At 41.1% G+C, this 21,056-nt stretch overlaps 1 protein-coding gene across 1 annotated transcript in view; it reads left to right on the top strand.

The window, feature by feature from the left end:
* Positions 1-21,056, top strand: part of ACTR8 (actin related protein 8) — a 115,999-nt gene that overhangs the window by 60,442 nt on the left and 34,501 nt on the right. The window contains exons 7-8 of the mRNA XM_069206444.1: positions 4,321-4,453; positions 20,862-21,015. Coding sequence (XP_069062545.1) covers positions 4,321-4,453; positions 20,862-21,015 — 287 coding nt within the window. The remainder of the gene's footprint in view (positions 1-4,320; positions 4,454-20,861; positions 21,016-21,056) is intronic.

The following is a 21,056-nucleotide window of genomic DNA, read 5'->3' as shown; positions in this document are numbered from 1 at the left end:
GGTTGGGAAGATATGGATGGGATTCTAAAACTAACAAAATTTCCAAAGCCTCTACCCACAGAACTTACACATAAGTGTACTTGCAATATGCTCTTTTCATATGTTCAACATTCTGCAAATGTACCATGAGTGGTTGCTGAAACAAAGTCAACTATGAAAATGTGTCTCCAACAGGAGTGATAAAAATTTTTTTTTTCATATTCAGATCATAAACATTGTTTGGTGTATACATTAACGGATTAAAAAACATTATTATTAGTTTCATTTCTATGTATGTTTCTTCTTTTTCTATTATAGCTGCCATTTTGGAAAATGCCGGGAGGGTTACCCTGAGGAGTTACTTTCTGTCTCTATAAGACTACTTGAACCCCAAAACCTATATTTTGACACCAAAATGATGTATGTAGGTCCCATGGTGTCTGAAATATTACATCATCACTACAGCACATCTGCCATATTTTAAAATGTCGTCCAGAAAATAAACAAGCCAGGATTCTATCCAAGTTAAATTACTTCTCTAATGATGCAAAAACACAAATAAAAAATGAAAATCTCTGGACAACAATTTGTTTTACGGAGGTATATCAAGGGGCCAGGAGTTCAAGGATAGACACCAAGGGATGACTGGCAGTCAGATATATGACCCGGATATAAATGTTCCACAGATGATTCCGTTTTGATGACAAGCTTCCAAGGATGATATTCTAAAATTAATGTTTTAATGCAGGAACTTGAAAGAGAAGGACATCCAAGATATATTAAAGCTAGAGAAGGATTATACTTGGTAGGAACATCCATGGGATGTTTGTTCACATTCTAGAATTACCCAAAGATTTCCCTCTATATACTTCCTCCCACCTTAAAATGCCTGACATGGGTATTTCTGCTGATGGGGTGGCAGATATCCTCAAAATTAATTCTCAGTAGATAAGTTAGGAATCGAGCACTATATGATTGAAATATTGGGACTGTTGAAAAAGCCATTCAAACATCCATTTTATTCTAAACACAGCCATGGAAGGCTTACAGACAGGTTGTTCCTTAAATCCCATTGCTTGTGCAGCACATTGTGGAAATATATTTTACACACTTCTCTGTCACACCGGTTAATAGTGGGCACTCCAAGAAATAGCTCACCCGACTGTGATACTCTGTTTTAAAGGGGCAACCCTTCTTCATATTCTCTGATGGTCTCTGCGGTGTAGAGAAAATACCATGTTGTAGGCTCTACTACATCATCTCCTCCCCAAAAACCGGCACTGAGACCTTGTAGGCAAGAAAGTATCCCACACATCTGCAGTCATCTTAAGAGCAGCTTAATATTTATTAGGCAGTTTATGGCCAGTCTTTCTCACATGAGGAGTGTTTTTTTTCCATGAAATTCTTAAAGAGCTTAATGATTTTGTCAGGCTAATGTGACTTCTGCTCACTAATACTACTAATTCATACTCTGAAGCACCAGATGGGCTTTTATTGAGTTTATTGTCTTACTGTGTTTCCATTTGTGGTAAAGGCTGGGCGTTGTATTGCAGGAAAACTTCAGTCACCTGTAGTGTTCCTCATGGCTTGATCCTAGCCCCTGTAATCTTAAATTTATACATGGAATTGTTAAGTACGTTCTTCAAAGAATCAGGTATCTCCTTTAATCAATATATGGATGATAAACTGTTTAATTTAAAAACAGCTTTGCTTGGGGACTCTTGAAAATCTGAAAACTTCCTAAGCCTCAAACCAAAAAAAACAGAATTTCTCCTGATCTCATTAAGAAAAACAAATCAGAATTCAAAGCCTCTGTTTTAAATGGCTTAACAAGGGATGGGTTCTTGTTATCACCCTTATGTACAGTAAAATCTTTGGGTTTTACCTTCCCTCAGCATTCTTTTCTACCATAAACAAAGTTGCCAAGTATGCAGATTACATCCTCCTCTCGCTGAACAATAAATCCCATCTTCCCGCACTTCTGACAAGATAGGTATTGGCTTCTTAGTCAAGTGAGAATTAAATGCTCCTCACCATTTCTGGTGGCCAGAGAAGGCTGAGAACCTTAAACTTGTTACAGCAGGAAATTTCCTGCTTCAAAACCTCTCAGTGACATTAATGATTCTTCTCTGGAACAACTACCGACGCTTGGAACACTCTTCTGGTTGACATAAAAACGTTACCCTCCCGTATCACATTGATGAAACACTGAAAATTCACCTCCACCTTTTCCTTTGTATATCAAAGTTACAGTTTACTCATTGTGTTTGCTCACTTCTACTCCTGTTTAGCCATAATGTAGTTTTTTAGTAATTTTACATGTAAAGATCTTAATGCCTGTATGCACTACGTTTGGTATATAAAACTATTAAATAAACACATTGCACAAAAGAATACCTCTAAATCCAAGGTAGCACAATTCTAGTCATATTCTATGTGTGAGATCATTCTTTTTGTACCGTGCATCTGTGACACCTCATTCACAGGAAGAAAATCTCCACTTGTCTTTTTTTTCTAGGTTCAGTCTTTTTTTTTGTTCGTATACAGAGGATGAGATCCACAAAGTGAAGATCTAAACTGAGAGCCTCACATTTGTTGTCCTAGAAAAAAAGGTTATAATTAATTCTCTATAGGACATCTTAGTGGTTCTGGTAGCAGACTGCACATTTTGTAGAAGGCCTTTTGTAAGTACTAGCCAGTGATGAGCTATTCTCTCCATAAGTGCTTAGGACTTCTTTTGCAGCATTGCACATTGCAAATGCTGAGCATTGGTCTTGGAACGTGTCTTTCAAAGTGCACAGGAGGGTGAACAAATTTCAAGTTCTGTGTATCAAAGAGCCATAATGGTTTCCATCAGATGTGTCAGTTAGGATACTTCCTTTGATTCTCATCAGTGGTTGTCTGTCTGCGGGGGTCTGGAATAGTAATAAACTCTAACATTAAGTTAAACCCTTGACATTCACTAAAAAAAAAACAAAGGTTAAAGTGAAGTGATAGATGAAAATGTCAGTCATGTTTTAAACCTGAAAAAACCCACTGAAATTCACCAGTTATAATTTACTGAACTAACTGTAACTTTGACCCCTGCCGTGCACTTCTTTTGATCTCACATATTACATCATATACGGCGAAGTATGTTCAGTGACCTCATTTATTACACCACTGATGACATCATCCAGTGTATGTGACAGTTTGGTATATGCTTATCACGCCATTCGGCAAACTACATCTAGACCTAATTATCTTTATCCTCTTTACTATTAATGGGTGTGAGCTTTTGCAACATGCCCTGCCTCCTAATGAGTCCTTTCTAAAGGACGTGCTATACATTTTACAGCTTTAATTCCATCAAAACGGTATCAGGTGTGCCACAGATTTGTCATCAATATAGATGTTAGCACTCTAGTTGTTCATTAGAACACTATGCAAACCTGCACTAGACCACTGGGAAATCGCCTGACAGGCTACTGCTTTATATTAGAAGAATAATTTTTAGTCAGATTGTCAGACTTTGGCCCTCATTACGAGTTTGGTAGTCAGACATCCACGACATAACCCTTTAGAAAGTTGATGCTGCTGATGCTAGCCTGAAAGGCATACAGCAAAACTGATATGTACGTCTGTGAGTTGTAAACGCTTTGAAATATTTTCGGTTAAAATTTATGACAACTTGGTGATACCCGCTACCCAGTTTTGTGTACCAGCATGCTTGTCCATGAGTGTTCAGATGATCTTTTATCAAGAAATGGGAAAACATTCTACCCCCATAACCTCATTAAGGCACCTGAGATCTATGAATGCCCTTAAGTCATCTGTCTTTTTATGTGCCAAAACTAATGGGGAAAGCAAAAGTGTTGAAGCAACTGTTTCTGTAATACCTTGTTTCATCATGCCAGTTTGTTTCTCTAAATCATCAAGGACACTGAACGATAAACTGTAAAGTTTGTGTTTCACTGTAGAATAACCGCTCTTGACTTTAATGACATGGATGATACCCACTTGATCACTAAAGTAATGGAACCTTTGACACTGTCATCCTGAAGTAGTGAAACTTCTACTTTTTGTCCTGGAGTCAATAAAGTTTCAGTCTTCTTGTTTAACCATTATATAGATGAAAGAGTGATTGACACAGTCACAGCCTTAAAAGAGCAATTTAAACAAAAGTCCTTAAAGAATATCTTTTATATGCTTCAGTGTCTTAATATTTGCGTAGAAAACTGTGGAGACATGAAGACATACACGTTTATGCAACGTGCCATGGACAGATTGAAATTTTAATTATCTTAGCTAGTTTCTCATGCATATGCTGTTCTCACTCTCTCTTTCCTTGCTTGGAGGTAGGCATTGTGGTTCATCAGGAGTCTGTTTGTGCAACCTTCGGAAGCGGCCTGGGTAGTGCATGTGTTGTGGATGTCGGAGACCAGAAGACAAATGTGTGCTGCGTGGAAGATGGCATTTCTCATCGTAATACCAGGTAACTTTTTATTTATTTGTATAGTGCTGGTAAATCTTGGACCATGACGTCAAATTAGGACTCCCACAAACATCTAGCTCCATATCTCATGGTTAAGTCTAAATCGACATTATAAATCTACATTAGGAGTGGCATAGAGTGTTGCGAAGTGGAGTGACATACAGTGGAGTGGCGTGTCATAGAATAAAGTGGCATGTCAGTGGAATATCGTAGAGTGGCATGTCATAGAGTGGCATAGAATGGTGTGGAATGGAGTGAAGTGACATCTCGTTGTGTGTATGTCGTGGGGTGGAGTGCCGTGTTATAGAGTGGCATGCCTTAGAATGAGAATGTCTTGGAGTGGGATGGCATAGAGTGCAGTGGTGTGGAGTGGCATGTCGTGGAGCGGAGTGGCATGTTGAGTGGAGTGGCATGTTGTGGAGTGTCGTACAGTGGAGTGCTGTGTCATAGAGTAGAGTGGAGAGGCATGTTGTAAAGGCAAACAGTATCATGGAGTGGAGGTGCGTAGAGTGGAGTGGCATGTCATACGGTGAAGTGCTCTGTTGTAGAATGAAGTATCATGTCATGGAATGGCATATCATACAGTGGAGGGGCGTTGATTATAATAGCGCAGAGAGTAGTGGCATGTTGTTAAGTGGCATGATGTGCCATAGAGTGTCTTAGAGTGGATGACCGTAAAGTGCAGTGGCATGGAGTTGTACAGTGGAGTGCCAAGTCATAGAGTAGAGTTGAGAGGCGTGTCGTACAGTGTCTTGGGTTGAAGAATCATAGAGTGGCGTGGCATATTGTATTGTGAAATGGTGTGTTGTGTTGTGAAATGATGTGTCATAGAGTGCTGTTTCGTGTAGTGGCCTGTTGCACAGTGAAAGGACATAGAGGGAAGTGGGGTGTTTTAGAGTGTCTTAGATTGTAGGAGCATAGAGTGCAGTGGTGTAGAGTGAAGTGGCATTTCGTAAACTGGAGTGCCTTGTTGTAGAGTGAAGTATTGTGGAGTAGAGTGGAGTGGCCTGTTGTGGAGTAGAATGTTGTAGAGTGGAGTGGCATGTCATAGATTGTCTTAGAGTGAAGGGGCCTGCAGTGGAGTGGCATGTTGCGTGGCATGTTTTAGAGTGGCATAATGTTAAGTGGCATGTCATAGAGTAGAGTGGAGCATTGTAAAGTGGAGAGGCATGTCATAAAGTGGCATGTCGTACAATGTCTTAGAATGAAGGGTAGTGGAGTGTTGTGGAGTGGCATGTTGCAGAGTGGAATGGCATGTCAGAGTGGCACATCACAGAGTGGAGGGGCATAGAATGGAGTGGCATGTCGTAAAGTGGATTTGCGTGTTGTAGAGTGGCGTGATGAAAAGTTTGTCAGATTTGATCGGCGTAGCATGCAGTGGTGGTGATGTAGTGGAGTGACCTGCCGTGGAGTGGCGTGTTGTAGAGTGGCTTGTCATACAGTAGAGTTGAGTGGCATGTCATGAAATGACATGTGTGTTGAGGGGCGTAGAGTGGCATTTGGTAGAATGGAGTGCCGTAGAATAGAGTGGCATGAAGTGGGGTAAAGTAGTGAGTGGCGTGTCAGAATGGCATGTTGAAGGCTTTCTTAGAGTGGAGGGGTGTAGAGTCGAGACATGTCGTAGAGTGAAGAGGCATGGAGTGGAATGGCGTGTCATTGAGAGGCATGTCATAGTGTCTTGAGTGACAGGGTGAAGAGTGGAGTGGCATTTTGTAGAGTGGAGTGTCATTGAGTGTCTTAGAGGGGAGGGACGTAGAATGGAGTAGCATGTCTTAGCGTGGAGTGACATGTCATAGTGTCTTTTTTGTAATATATACATTGTTTTTTTAGATTTCAGTGACTACCATGGTACTTTCTAGAACATTTTGCTAAAACAGCACAGTACATCGTAAACCTTTTAAAAACTATATAAATCAATAAAAATACTTTTCCTACTTCTGCAGACTTTCCTAAATGGTCTCATTTCTTCCTGTATGTTACACAAACAGTACTAAGCTGTATTATACGTAAAAACAAAGAATAATAGAAAGTGTGGTATATATATATATATTTTTTTTTTCCCTCATCACCAAACAACTTGACCCTCTCATCAGTGAATAGCCAACCATATACTTCTTCCCCTACCAAGGCTCAGGAAGCAGGCCATTCCTTTTCACAGCAGGTCGTTGGGTGTTGCTCTGATCCACAGAGAGAGGAAGAAGAGCACTCAAGTGGTGTTCTTAATCATCGGACTTCACCGGGTCTATCGTGAAACTATTCAATCACAGGGACTATAAATCAAGTTTGCTCTGTTGTCTTCAATTTCCTGAGTCCATCAATCTAATACACTTTCTTTATTAACATTAGCTATTCTTCCAGTTTGGGGTGTATGGGAGGGGTCAGGATCCAGCCATTTTCTGCAAATTGCATTCCTTGCTATTATTATCAAATAAAACATTAGGTGCCTTACGTTTTGGTTAAAGGGTTTTCCTTGGGCTCTTTGGGTATCCTCAACAATACTAGACAAGTGCTTACCTCGATCACTTTGTTGGTCATGTCTACCATTGCTGAACTCACTTTCTTCCAAAAGGACTTCGAATCTGAACATTGCACAAACAAGTGAAAATCATCGGCCCTGGCCTTGTCACACTTCTCACAGCACATCTCAAGTGTAGCAGGAAATTTTGAAAGTTCCTTTAGAGTCCAGTAAGCCCTATGTAACATATAAAGTGCGAAAGGATACTTGCCATAAGGTTTCCTACTAGTTGCTTGGCAAGTATCTGCTCCAGATCTTGTAGAATGGTGGCATCACTCCATCGTCTGCTTTACACAAAAGTTCATACCATTTAGCAACTTTTTTCTTGACTTCGGCCAATTGCAAGGCTCCTTCAATATTCCCTGAAGTTCCTAATTCTGCCTCGTGTGCTGTTGTCCATTAAACTAATTTCAGGTATTTAAATTTTGAAGGATTTCCACCCATTTTAGTGCTTAACTCTGGCCAGGTTTTTAAGGTGCTACCACCTAGCAAGTCTTTCCAATTTTGAATCCTTGCAGCTTGCAACGGAACACTTAAGCTATCTTGCAAACGTTCTTGAGGGTCAGGTGAATCCCAGATCGGGCCATATAAATAGAAATAGGGTATTGAGCAGATTTTTCTAATCCTAATGCTCAAGTATAAAGCGGCAACCAAAGTCTTCACCTTAAATGCCTTGTAAAACTTTGGACCCCCAAACTTGTATAGGAATCCAATTTCTTCAGTACAAGATCATATGAGGCCTGAAGTATTGTATCCATATCTTCATTGCTCGTAGCTTATCACTGTGTTCAGAAGAACCTTGAAAATTTGAAATTGAAATGCCATACAGTACAAATGAATATCTAGCAGCTGTACGGCCCTTTCCTGCAGTTTTTATCCAAGCTTTTTCCATGATATGCTAGCTCCCATTGAGCCCCAATAAAACTTTTCATGTTCCCCTGAACCTTTTGCACTAGGACTTTTGGGAAAGCCAGCAGAATGCAATTTTAGAGAAACATAAGCTTAGGGAGGATACTCATTTTGATCAGATTAACTCTGCCATGTATTGCAATAGATAGATTCTGCTAATTTCTAAGAATCTTGTTGATTTCCGCTGAGCTTTCACTTAAGTTAACTTCTGTGATCATATCTTTCTTGCAGTTCACCAGGATGCATAAATAGCGCATCTCCTTTTACTAAGGTGTTCTGCATTTCAATGTTCCATACCATTATTACTGTTTTTCCTGATTAATAAGGTATCCTGAAAACATCCCAAAAGTGTTTGCCAACTTAATAAACCTATCCAGGGCAGAGTTAGGCACTTATGTATACAATATAAAATTGTCAGTATAAGGGCCAATTTTGTTTATGTTGGGCAGGCTAGGAGGAACATGGCAGGGGGTGAAATCTTGGCTGCAGGATTAGAGTAGAGTCTCCCCCGCCTTTCATGGATAAGTTAAGAGGGCGATAATTTGAGACTCCTTTAGGACCTCTCCTCCCCCCCTCCAGCCCCCTGCCCCATCCCCACTCCCCCCCCCAGCGGACTCCCATTTTGGGCAAATTTAAGTACTTTACCTTGTGTTTTTCTTTAATTCCAGATGCGAAAATGCTGAGTGGTGCAGATGGGTGTGGTCTAAGACACCCATCCCCACACTATGTCAGTAGGAGCAGCCCTGCAAAAGGATCGTCGGTTGTTATGGAAAACCTCCTTTTAGGGGAAAAGGGCAGCACTAGCACCAGCGTTCCCCATCGAGAAATATCACAGCTAACTTAAGGGGGAGTTTAGAGAGGTTGGTGGAGAAATGTGAGGCATTCTTAGGCACACATGGGAGGACTGTTAATACCGCACCATCTGCGCCGGTTGTAAGGTTAAGCTAAAGCAGAATCTCCTGTGCGTCGATGAGTGGTTTCGTAGAGGAGGGCACAGGCTGGGACCAATATCAAAAGCAAGTGCAGTACCCATTACTGGACAAACGCAAGGAAGATTGTATGTCTGGATGGGTGAGTGAAAAGACTGAGGGGTCCTGGGGACAAATAGAGACCAAGAGAGATACCAGCATAGATCCGAATAGCGCTCTAATGTATCTCCATACTTACATCTAGGTAATGTAAATAAAAAACAAGGAGGCAATGAGCAGATGATTACAAATTCTGCTAGCTACAAGAGTAGGAAGGAGAAGGGGAGCAGCTTTGCCCTGACCGAGCAGGCAAGTGATACAAGCTCAGTACAAAAGAGCGAGTGGTTGAAAGCTACTTGCCCCGTTAAGCCTCTTAAACCTAATGCACCTTAGAAACCGACTGCCTCCCTCACTCCTTTTTTTTGAGTAGCTCAAAAAATGTAACAGTATGGAGCCCATGGTTGTGGGTAATCATAAGGATAATCTGAAAAAACTGTAACCCCTCCTGCGGTATTAACAGCATTGGCACAAAAGAGATGTAAGAGAACGCATGTGGTGGCAGTCTCCCATAATTTTGCACAGCTGGAGCAGCTAGAGCAGGAGCAGTAGGATGGATTATATGTTCCAGACTCGAGCATTCTCAAAAACCCAAAACAGAGGCAGAGTCATAGGTGGAGACTGATGCGGAGGCATTGACACAGGAGTTGGCAACACCATTAGTTAAGCCCTATGCCGAAAACATGGGCACACAAGCACCTACTCTGACTAAAACACTTTTGAGGAGGTCAGGAATGGATTTGAAACTTCGGAGAAGAGCCAGAGAGAGATTCAGGATACATGTCAAAACCTCTCTGATAAGATAGAAGAACTGACTTAAAGAACTGCAGCATTAGAGGTGACAATGGCGGACCTGACAGTAGACGTGAGCAAGAACTCTCAGGAACTGGAGGAGCTAAAAAGACAGAACAGGGTAGTACAAGCATCTATGGAGAGGATTGAAAACCAGGCTAACAGAATAACGTTAAGTTTATGAATGAACCAGAGGGGGCGGAAGGCACGGAGAGTAAGATCCGTTGTCAGTCTGATTAAAGAAGGACTGAATATTTGGATGCCGAAATATCAAAGGCTGCATCGGGATCCATTCACAATTAGGTGGAACAGGGACAAATTTAGGAAAATCCTGATGAACTTTCACACCTTTCAGGTAATTGAGGCAATCCTGTCTAACGCCTTGAAAACAAACTTCCTTTCCATTTGAGAGAGCTTTGTGCCATATAAGGTCAGATCTCTATTGAGCTATGGAAGAGACAAGGGGGTATGAGGATGAAGATCATCGAGTTTAAAGAGCTGGGATTATCTGCCCAGTTGAAATTTCCAGCCACCCTAAACGTTATGTGGAATAATAAAATGTATTTGACCACAGTGGGGAAGAAGCTGATAACACACACCAGCAAGTACAGCAAAAGTGATGAGGAATTAGGAGTATTGGGCAATAGAGTTGGGCATAGATATTTACCGGTTTAGATGTGAATATCAGGTGATCGATCTAGGTGGTGGACAGTGGAAAGAAGGTATTTGACGGTTCCCAAATTCACACAAAATTTGTTCACACCAAGGAATATTTTGATAACAATAGAGGCAGCTGCGAATGGAGAATAGTTTGGGATGCTTATAAAGCTTACAGAAGGGGATCAGAGAAGGGAAGCAAAGAAATTGGAGTCAGTATTGCACAAAGAGAATTAATGATAAGAGCATGAATAGTCAATACAAATTGTTAAATGAGGAATTATTAAAACGAAAACAGGAATATAGAGACGTTGTGGAAAAAAAAACAAAGGGAGAGCTGGGAGAATGAGACACTTTAACGATGGAGAGAAGATTGGTAATTTGCTAGAATGGAGTGCTAGAGTACAGACTACTCGTAATGTTATCCAAGGAATTTCATGCTCTAAAAATCAGACTGGGATAGAGCAAGAATTAACACAGCAAGCGGAAATTAAAAATGCATTCCATGGGGCCTTCCAGGAGCTCCATAAGGAGGATTGGAGATCTACCCCACAGACGGTCAGGAAATGGTTTTAGTCTGTGCAGTTGCTGTGTCTCTCAGTGGAATCTAGGGCAGATTTGGTCCAAGAAATAAGCGAGGAAGAGGTTTGAGACCACTTCGGGTATCAGCGGCCGGAAAGCGTCAGGACCAGATGGAATACCCTGGGAGTTTTATGAGATCTTAAGTAAAGAGATTGGCCCTATTTTAAAAACACTCTCTGATATGTCATTCTCAAAGCAGACCCCCAATAGTCATGTTACAAGGCAACTATTGCAGTAATCTTGAAACCCAATAAAAATCCTAAGAAATGTGAATCATACCACCCTATTTCATTATTGAACACAGATCACAAAATTGTGGCAGGTAGATTGGCAAAGAGGCTAGGTCAGTTTGCCAGAGATGTAATCCATCAAACTCAGCAAGGCTTTATGAAGGAGCGTCAAATGCTTACTGATAGGAACTGTCACCCTGGTTGTTGCTAGAGATACCCCCTTAGCGATACTGAGCTTTGACGCATCCTAAGTATTCGACTGGGTGCACTGGGATTATGTATGGTGGAAACTATATGTGGAGGCCTAGAGGGCAGTATATTCTAAGACCTCAGCTAGAGTGCTGATTAATGGGGGTTTAACAGATAGCTTCTCTGTAACTAGAGGGACCAGTTGAGGTGCCCCTTGTCTCCTTTATTGTTAGGTTGAGCTAGGCAGCGCACAAGTGTGTTCTTCGACATGTTGTAATCTACATCTGTGGACTTTAACACACCCATCTCACACCCATCACTTTCACTCGTTCCTTGGCCTGCCTTTCAGAATTCTTTTGATTTCGTAGGAAAATAATTCACGTTTATCCCGAATTGGGACTGCTTTGTTGCCGCCTTGCAGACTCTCCCTGTTACATGAATGATTGCACGATCGGCCATATAACTTAGTGTGGGGCACTATTTTTTTCTTATGTACGTCCAGCATGGTAATTAAATGATGCTCTGTTGTAGCGTGCGCATGTGTGTGTGTTCTGTCCATGTGTAGATGGCCCCTTTTATTTGTGTCTGTGAGAATGACTGTGTTTGTATACGCATGTCTGTTTTCGTCTCCGTGTTTGTGTGGTGAGTTTATAAACCTTTGTGTCACTTTGAGTAATTGTGCTTGTGCTTTTCTGTGTGCTTTACATCCTTACCTGGGTGCGCGTCCATCTGCGTGTCTGAGTTCGTTAGTTAGCAGGCCATCCTGGGAGTGACTGGGTTTCTGTTTTAAGTTCTGCTCTGTTCTCCTCCTCTAGGGAGCACATTACCAGAGAAGAGAAACCTGAGCAGCCTGTTAAATAATCAAGTGCGAGAAAGGCACTGAAAAATCTCAGCTTGTTACAGCAGCATGCAACAGAGCCATGTAAGAACGGCATGAAGTGAAACATGGCGGTGCTCCAAATCTCCCTCAACCCCTGCACCCGGTGGGGCTTTGGCACGCAGGATTTGAGGTGACTGCCTCTCCGGAAAACCTCAGACTGGCAATTGAGAAAGGCGAAGTGGGTGTAAGGGATCAAATAAAATGAATTGATGTGTTCAGCATTATTGCACAAACCCTGCCGACACATACAGAAATGTTTCTCTGCATTATAAAGCAAAGTCACAAGATGTGGTAATTAAAATTCTCTCAATTAGAATTTGCATAGTCGCAGCATCTGTTTGTTTCTCGATAATGGTGAGAAATCTATCAACATTTAAACGTGATTTTCGCTTAATTAAATGAGGGCTTGCGCTCCCTGCCTTTGCCACCAGGAGCCTTGCTTCCCTGCCGTCTCGACACTTCAGAATCGCAACGCTTTCCATCACATCAGCAGAATTCAAAGGAGCGGCCGAGCCCCAGCCCTAGTGTTTGTTAACAAACCCCTTCATTCAGTTGCGGTAGGCAGGGCCTGGATGAATGCTTTCTGGTTTCTCTAATGAGTGCTTTTGTTTTTTGCAGTATGAGGGGGACCGAAAGATTCTCGATTGAGCCAAGGTATTTCAAACCACAGAAGCCTCAGATATGACCCCGTACGACGGCATTGATTGTTTTGAGGGTCAAGCGTGCAAAGCGCTCTGTCCCTGTTGTAATCTTTTTGTGGGCTTTTAACCACACCCACCACACGCCCATCAGTTTGGTTGGTTCGTGGGCTTGCTTTTTTAAAATTGGCTTGATTTCATTAGTGAAATGCATGCATACGTTGTCCTTTTTCCGGTGTTAAGCCCTCCTTGCGCTCACCGCTTAACTACTGAAAACATTTGAGGCTCCCTGTTACCATATGTTTTCTAGCCAAAAGTTTGGAAAAACATGTCAATAAGCAATTGACATGTTATCTCGAAGATCATGAACTCTTAGACCCCACTCAAATAGGATTTAGACCTCAATATAGCACAGAATCAGCTTTGCTAGCAGTTACTGAAGCTACCCGTCAATTATTAGATCAAGTTGGACATGCAGCCATCATTCTACTTGACCTCAGTGCCGCTTTTGACACAGTAGAGCATAATATCCTCCTTGACTGGTTTTCTAATATAGGAATAGTAGGCAAGGCATTAACTTGGCTCTCCTCTTTTCTGAAGGGCAGAACCTTTCAAGTTCTGGACGTTCTTTTCTGTCCAGTATATTCCCCCTTACCTGTGGTGTCCCACATGGTTCTTCTTTGAGCCCCACCCTTTTCAATGTGTATCTCTCCTCCCTGGCTAAAGTTGTAAAACAAAATGACCTCTCGGTATTCACATGTGCTGACAACACCCAATTGGTAGTCTCCTTTTCTAATATCAAGGATTCTTCACCGATTAATTTTTCTTCCTGTCTAGCTGACATTGGCAAATGGATGAATATGTCCAAATTGAAACTTAATGATGGGAAGTCGGAAGTTATGATTGTGGGCAATGGTGCCCCTCCTAATCTTTTGGCTCTCTACCCAGAGGCCTTCACCAATCTCCCTGTCCCTAAGGATCATAAAAAGAGCCTATATTTTTGGCTCAACAGTCGCCTCACAATGGCACACCAAGTGAAATTGATTTCTTTCTCTTGCTTTGGTCTCATGAGAACTCTAAAGAAAATTCTCAGTCTTCTGCCACCTCTAGCCAGAAGAATTCTGGTCCAGATTATGATACTCTCCCGTCTAGACTATGTTAATTCCCTCTTCCTTAGCTCTCTTGAGTATGTATTGAAGAGACTTCAGGTGGTGCAGAACGCGGTCGCAAGACTTTTGATGAACATACCTAGACATCAATCAGCCAAATCAGCACTGACCTCCCTCCATTGGCTGCCTGTAAAACAACAGATCTGCTTTAAAGCCCTATGCATGGTACATAAATCTCTCCACAATAAAGGTCCTTATTTTCTCAGACATCGCATCTCCCGTTATATTCCAACAAGAACCCTGAGATCTGGCAAATAAATATTCATGCCATTTTGGTTCAAATCACAGAGGCTTCTGTTTCTGAAACAGCTGCTTATGTTATTTTCTGTGGGCACCACCATTCGCTGAGGGATAGCTGCCTTTCCTCCAGAGTTTGGTGTTTGGCTAGGCCTAAACCTCAGGGAGATAGAATTCTGCGGGATAGAGATAAAGATAGAGGAAGAAGGTAAATGGAAGTGCTTTAGTTATATGCAGGGCCACTGGAGCTATGTAGCAGAGAGGACCAATTATGTGGCAGGGTTGACCAATTTATGTCACAAGATAAGTCCAGTTATGCATTTACAAACCCAATAACTCTAAATCAAGGAAATGGGAGACCTACTGCATTGCAAATGCTTCTTTAACTTTTATATTGAGCCTTTCGGCCAAAAGATTAGGGAAGTCCAGGTCATAACCCCCTTTCAAACTTGAAAGTGTTGTATAAACAATATATCTGTTTTTTTATTTTGCAGTGGCTTTGAATAAACATTAATATTGGGGTTTGACATCTCCATCAATCAATCAATCAATCAATCAAAAAAATTTATAGAGCGCGCTACTCACCCGTGAGGGTCTCAAGGCACAAAATACGACAAAGGTACTGCATTCCACAGCGGACCAATATATTACTTAGTTTTGGTGCCTTATAATGTACACACTACTGGAGCAATTCAGCTCAAATAACAAAAAGGACCCTTTCCACACCATAATCTACATTACTTCCAGATTTAATGTGAGTCCACTCAGCTAATTTGTTGCTACATTTGTGTAAATAGTCTATGGAAAAAGCCTTGGTGGAAAAACATGTTTTCGGGCCCCCTTTTTTCTTTGCAGTCACATAACTAATCACTGTAAACCTTTGCATCATCAGCCAATGTAGAAAAAGGAATAGGTCTGCAAAGTTTCATGGAGATTCAGCAAATGGTGACAAAGTTATTAGCAAGCAAAAGTCATAAGAATTCTTATCTCTGGGAATCCTACCTATAACTACAGAGTTGCTACTGCCAGTCTCAACTGTATGAGCCCTCAAGTTAACACTCAATCGATTGCTTTCTGTCTTTTGTTGTAAATTTTTATAACGCAATAACATGGTCTCAGAACACCCTTGACATCCATACCCTGGCGCACTACATGCAAAGTGAGCTACAGATAAGAAAGCACAGGCAAATTTTGTTTTAGAAGGGGATTTTAGTATTAATTTGTGTGCAAACGTTAAGCAAGGCTCGAATTAGAGGTGTTTCTGGTCTAAAACGGGGCATACAGAGCACACTAAGGAGGGGACTAATCTAATTACCCTATTAAAGGATTTTATTCTTGTGTTTACCATGGCGAAAATGGTGATATCACCAGGGGCGGATCCAGCACAACGTATATGGGTAGGGGACGTAGATTGTATATTTGTTGCAGCCCAGTTAAATAATTTGATCTCTGAATTTAGTATTTCTCCTCAAGTATTTAGTGACCAAATGCCCTTAAGCTTAGTAAAGAACGGATGCACAAGAGCCAAGGGCATGTTATTAGATCACACAGTAAGTTACAACATCACTGTCAGGGAAGATGATTAAGGTGGGCCATGATAGAACCTGTAAACTTCATGCACTCTGGTTTTTCTAGGTGTGAAGGGGAAGTTACAGTTTGTTTAGGTCCTTCCTCTCTCAATGATTTGCTTATTTTAGCATTTGGTCGCATCGCAGAGGAGGTAGCGGACCTTTTACTTGCTTCGCTGGTAAAACATGCCCCAATAGCCCCCAGATGGTTTGACTCAGGATGCTTCAAGGCCCTGCGCAGTTTGAAACGTGCACCTAAAACTTGTCCAAAAACGTTTTGTTGATAGCATCCTGTCGGAGAGAGTATGAATTAGAATTGACGAGAAGGAAGGAGACCTTGAGGAGATCAGCCTGGAAAGATTTGCCGCAAGCTTGTACTGAGAGAAATAGTGTAGCCTTCTGACGTATTATTAATCAGCCTTGTTTTGCCCCTTCTGTGTGTCATCATATAGTGGCATGTGACTGGGTCATCCTCTTTGAGGGTACACATAAGATGTGGGGTCTATAGCTTCTGAAAAACAGGGCAAGGAAATTGATGCGAGATCTGAACTTACCTTCACTTTAGATGAGATAATAAAGGGTGTAAAGGGCCTTACAAAACAAAAAAGCCCCAGGGCCAAATGCCATCCCCCCAGATCTGTTTCTCATTAACATAAAGTTTTGGGCCCGCTGTTGACCTTGACTTTTAATGCGGCAGTGAGAGAAGGCCCTCCTCCATCTTGGTCATCAACTGTTATCGTGTCGATTTTTAAGAAGGGTGACAAAGAGATTCCTCAGTCCTATATGCCCATCTCGGTTATAGACTCAGTTGTTAAGGGCATGGGCAGGGCAATATTAGGCAAACTTGAAGGCTGGACTGAGGAGAATAATATCATCTCTCATTCTCAATACAGCTTTCAATCTGGTAAATACACCATTGACCAGTGAGTCCACCCAGCTTTCATGGGCCTCACAGCCGTGTTTGACCACGTTAAACACGACAAGTTATGGAAGTTCCTCCTGGGGCTGGGGGTGGATGTCGATATAGTCTATTTTCTGTGAGACCTCCATGCAAACACCACAGCACCTGTTAGATTTTCGAGCAATGGATCATGTACCAAAAGCTTTAAGATGAGTCGGGGGGGGGGGTGTAGTCAAGGGTGGACTTTGGCCCCATTTTTGTTTTCCCTTTTTATATGAATGGTTTAGAACAGGCTCTAATTGCTGCTAACTCTGATTGCCCATCAATTGGTACACATTTTGTACCTGTTTTTAGGGTCGAGCCTGCGCTAGCATGCGCATACGTATCGCTTGCGAGGCGCTGTAGTAGTTAGAAAAGGGCTCGGAGCCCCGTCCATGTCACGTCAGTGTCTTTCATTGGTTTGTGCGCTTGCCTTTTAAAATCTGCTTGCTTTCATTAGTGGAAGGCATGCATACGTCATGCCTTTTCCGGTGGTTAGCCCTCCTCGAGCGCAGCTACCAAGCACTGAAAACATACAGGGCTCGCGGTTTGTGGACTACTTTTTCTATTTTTTCGCAGCGCGATCTCGCTGGGCAGAAGTTGAGAGCTTTGCATGACATCGACCCTGTTACATAGTTAATTGCACTTTTGCCGGTTACGTAGATAATTGCACTTTTGCCGATAAGTTTCATTACGAGTGAACTGTAGCAGCGCGATCGCGCTCTTATCTTTAATTTAATGAGGCAAGAAAAGTCCGGTTGGGAGTTTACAACTGCTAAAAGCTCTAACTCGGAGAAATGCGAGACCCGTTGCATTGCAAATGCTTGTTCTTTATGCAGGTGACGCAGTCTTGATGTCAAAGACAGCCAACGGGTTGCAAAGTCAGTTGAATGCCTTTGTGACCTTTATGGGTGATCTGGATTTATCTGTGAATCTCTCCACATCATATATTATGGTGGTGAGGCCAAAGTCAAGTAGAACTAAGACTTTTTTGTTGAATCATCTTTTGTTGACAAAAGTCCAGAGCTCCTCCTACCTGGGGCTTTTGCTCGATAACAAGCTGAGCTGGAACCCAATGTTAGTGGACAAAAGGTAGGACCTTACGAAGACCATAAATGCTGTCTTTAGTTTTGCCACAAGATTAAGCAGCAGGCCACTTACGGCCCTAATAGGCATTAACAGTATGTGTCAAAAGTGCTGTATGGGTGTGACATTTGGAGCTACAATTCTATTAAAGACATACAGACGGAAGAATACCAGTTTCTCATGTGTGTCCTCTGTGTTCTACAAAGCACCCCTTCATTCACTTGATAGTTGTTCATCCTTTAGTGTCATGGGTCAGGATCTGGTCTAAGGAAGAACTTCTCCTTGATCGCCTAACCCTGAGTGATTGCTTGTCGTTGTATGATGCACTTTAAATACTGTGGGTTGAATATGTTAGGGATGCTCTTTTTTCCCTAAGGCGCCCCAAGTTATTTTCAAAGCCAGAGGTTGTTGGAAGAAGGGACTATAAATGGGTATAGGAGTGTTTTAGAGAGAGGGTGCTGCAGCGCTACGGAATCCTAGCTATTACTTAAACTGAATAGTGGATTCTGCGCTAGAGGTCAATGGATCGAAGCGACATAGGAATGAGAGGATGTCATCAATGAGGAATGTAATCCTCAACAATAATCAATATATTGAAAGGTTACGAACTTCAAACAATAACCACACCACTTAGAATTATAAAATGTATTTCCCTAGATTAACAACGCTAATGTCATGAAAATAACTCTCAAACACAAATGGTAAGCATATAGAATTAATAATGGTTGATTAGAACGGAGTATATATCTAAGTTAAGTCAAAACGATCAGACAAATAATCTCCAAAAGAATTACACTTTTTAATAATACCAGAACTGGTAATAATGGCAAAGTATACATTAGTACAGCACTCAAAAGATGTCAATATAAATCATGAGCAATCTAAATTAATACCCTCACTAACCACAAATTAGCTTTAACATGTTGGGCTTCATGCAAAAAGAATTTAGAAACACAAATTTAGGAAAAATCTCTATAACTCGGGTTATTATAAAAAATAATAATAATAATATGCAGCAATCAAATTATAAGTTGAAGCTGGTACCTGCAAAGCAAAAGAGGCATATATAACAAACAAATCACATACTTTACCCAGTGATGACAACAAGCATTCTAATTCAGCAAGAGGACACCATCAGGCATGCCTTCAGAAGAATTGGGCCTAACAACAGCTAAACCCACACTGCTAATATGACTAGGATCTCCAAGCCTCCAGTTCTCTAATTCTAAAATCTCAAATTAGACTAAAGAAAAACCTACTCAGCTTGTTATACTAATCTTCAAAAAAACGTATGATTGGTCAGTTCATGGGGTGGTTATGTATCAGCCAATAGAAGTTTTAATTGATAACCTAAAATACTACATCATCGCATCAACCTAAAATACTACATCATCGTATCAACCAGGATATGTTCTCAACAGTAAGTTTTCCTCTTCCGTCTCGTCTGTAGCTCCATTGTTCCATCTCGTCTAAACTTCTCTTCTCAGGAAGAAACTTTCTCACTTGTTACTTTTACTTCCATCCTCGAGGAAGAAACCTCGTATTAGTAACATTCGTAAACAATAGAACATTCAGCTTATTCAAAAATTCAGTTAAACATGACCTTGTAAGACATAATGCAGCAACCCAGTAGGGGTAGCTGTCGATACATCTATTAGAGCATTGAATACACGTTTATGTAAGCATTGTATTATGGAAAATAACTACAACATTTAGGGCCATATGTATGAAAGCGTTCTCCCATAGACACAGAATGGGTAAAATCCTTTCGTACATTTGGCCCTTAGTTAGAATTTTTGCTCAGTTAGGAACAGAAATGAACTGTGGTGACCATTTTCAAAAGTCACCCGTTTTCACATGTTAATTCATTATGCATTTAGTATATCAAAATCATTAATAAACATATTAGAAAATTAATTCACTCAAAAGGGCGAGATGCTCAGGGAAGGGACAGAATTGTGCAAACCCCAAGTTAGAAAGTATGTTTTTGTTACCACAATCCTGGGAATGGAGCCTTATTTATCAGCAGTGAAAAATAATAGGGACAGATTCCTGCTTGATAGATTCAGATTTAACCTCCTTCATTTGATCATTTCCTTTCCCAGAGGATGTTACAACATTCTCAGCTTAGGCTCCTGCAGCTGCAACAACAAGTTTCTGCAGGATACCCTACACCTGGTAATGTTTTATAGTGAACCTAGAAATTATTTTGTAGTAACATTATTTAAAGAGAGAAGCTTTCACAAGTTCGTCCTGCTTTTTTATATTTACAAATGTTACAAGATGTGCTGGTTTTAACAAATGTTGTGCAACTTTTAAGAGCAATGTATAATAGACGATGTTTGCTGGATGATTTTTGTATTAGGAGTTTCTATAAATAACGTTGATCATAATGTTTAATTTATGAATGTTTAATGTGTGTGCTTTTAAGGTTTCACAATAGAAAACAAATAAAGCAATTTGAATGAATGATTACTGTCAGTCTGTATTCTATTTGTGTGTCTGTGTGTGTGTGTGTGTGTGTGTGTGTGTGTGTGTGTGTGTGTGTGTGTATATATGTTCGATGGCATGTGTAGCTGCAGGTACACATGCTGTGCACTGTTCCTGCCATCTAGTGTTGGGCTTGGAGTGTTACAAGTTGTTTTTCTTCGAAGAAGTCTTTTCGAGTCACGGGACCGAGTGACTCCTCCCTTTCGGCTCCATTGCGCATGGGCGTCGACTCCATCTTCGATTGTTTTCCCCGCAGAGGGTGAGGTAGGAGTTGTTAAAGTAAGGATACTAGAGGTGCCCATGCAATGGAGTAAATGTGTATGTACATAGCGTATTAAAGTGAAAAATATTTACATATATACAATTTTAATGGATGAATTTTTTTCTTGGACAGCACATGACCTTCTGTAACATAAGCAACTAAGTCTTAAGTAAGATTTAATTTCACTCCATTAAGATTGCTATGCTAAATTGACACGACTTCACATTTCTGTTATACAGGCTTTGTCTTGCCTATGGTGGTTCTGATGTTACACGGTGTTTGTACTGGCTTATGCAGAGAGCTGGATTTCCCTATCGAGACTGCCAACTGTCTAATAAAATGGATTGCCTCCTCCTGCAGCATCTCAAAGAGACATTTACGCATCTTGATCAAGTAAGAGACTATTTCTCAGTGACTTCAACTTGTATCGCCTG

The sequence above is a fragment of the Pleurodeles waltl genome, chromosome 9 (assembly GCF_031143425.1).
Source record: "Pleurodeles waltl isolate 20211129_DDA chromosome 9, aPleWal1.hap1.20221129, whole genome shotgun sequence".
In the NCBI taxonomy this organism is placed as follows: Eukaryota; Metazoa; Chordata; class Amphibia; order Caudata; family Salamandridae; genus Pleurodeles; species Pleurodeles waltl.
This window is presented reverse-complemented; position numbering and strand designations above follow the sequence as displayed.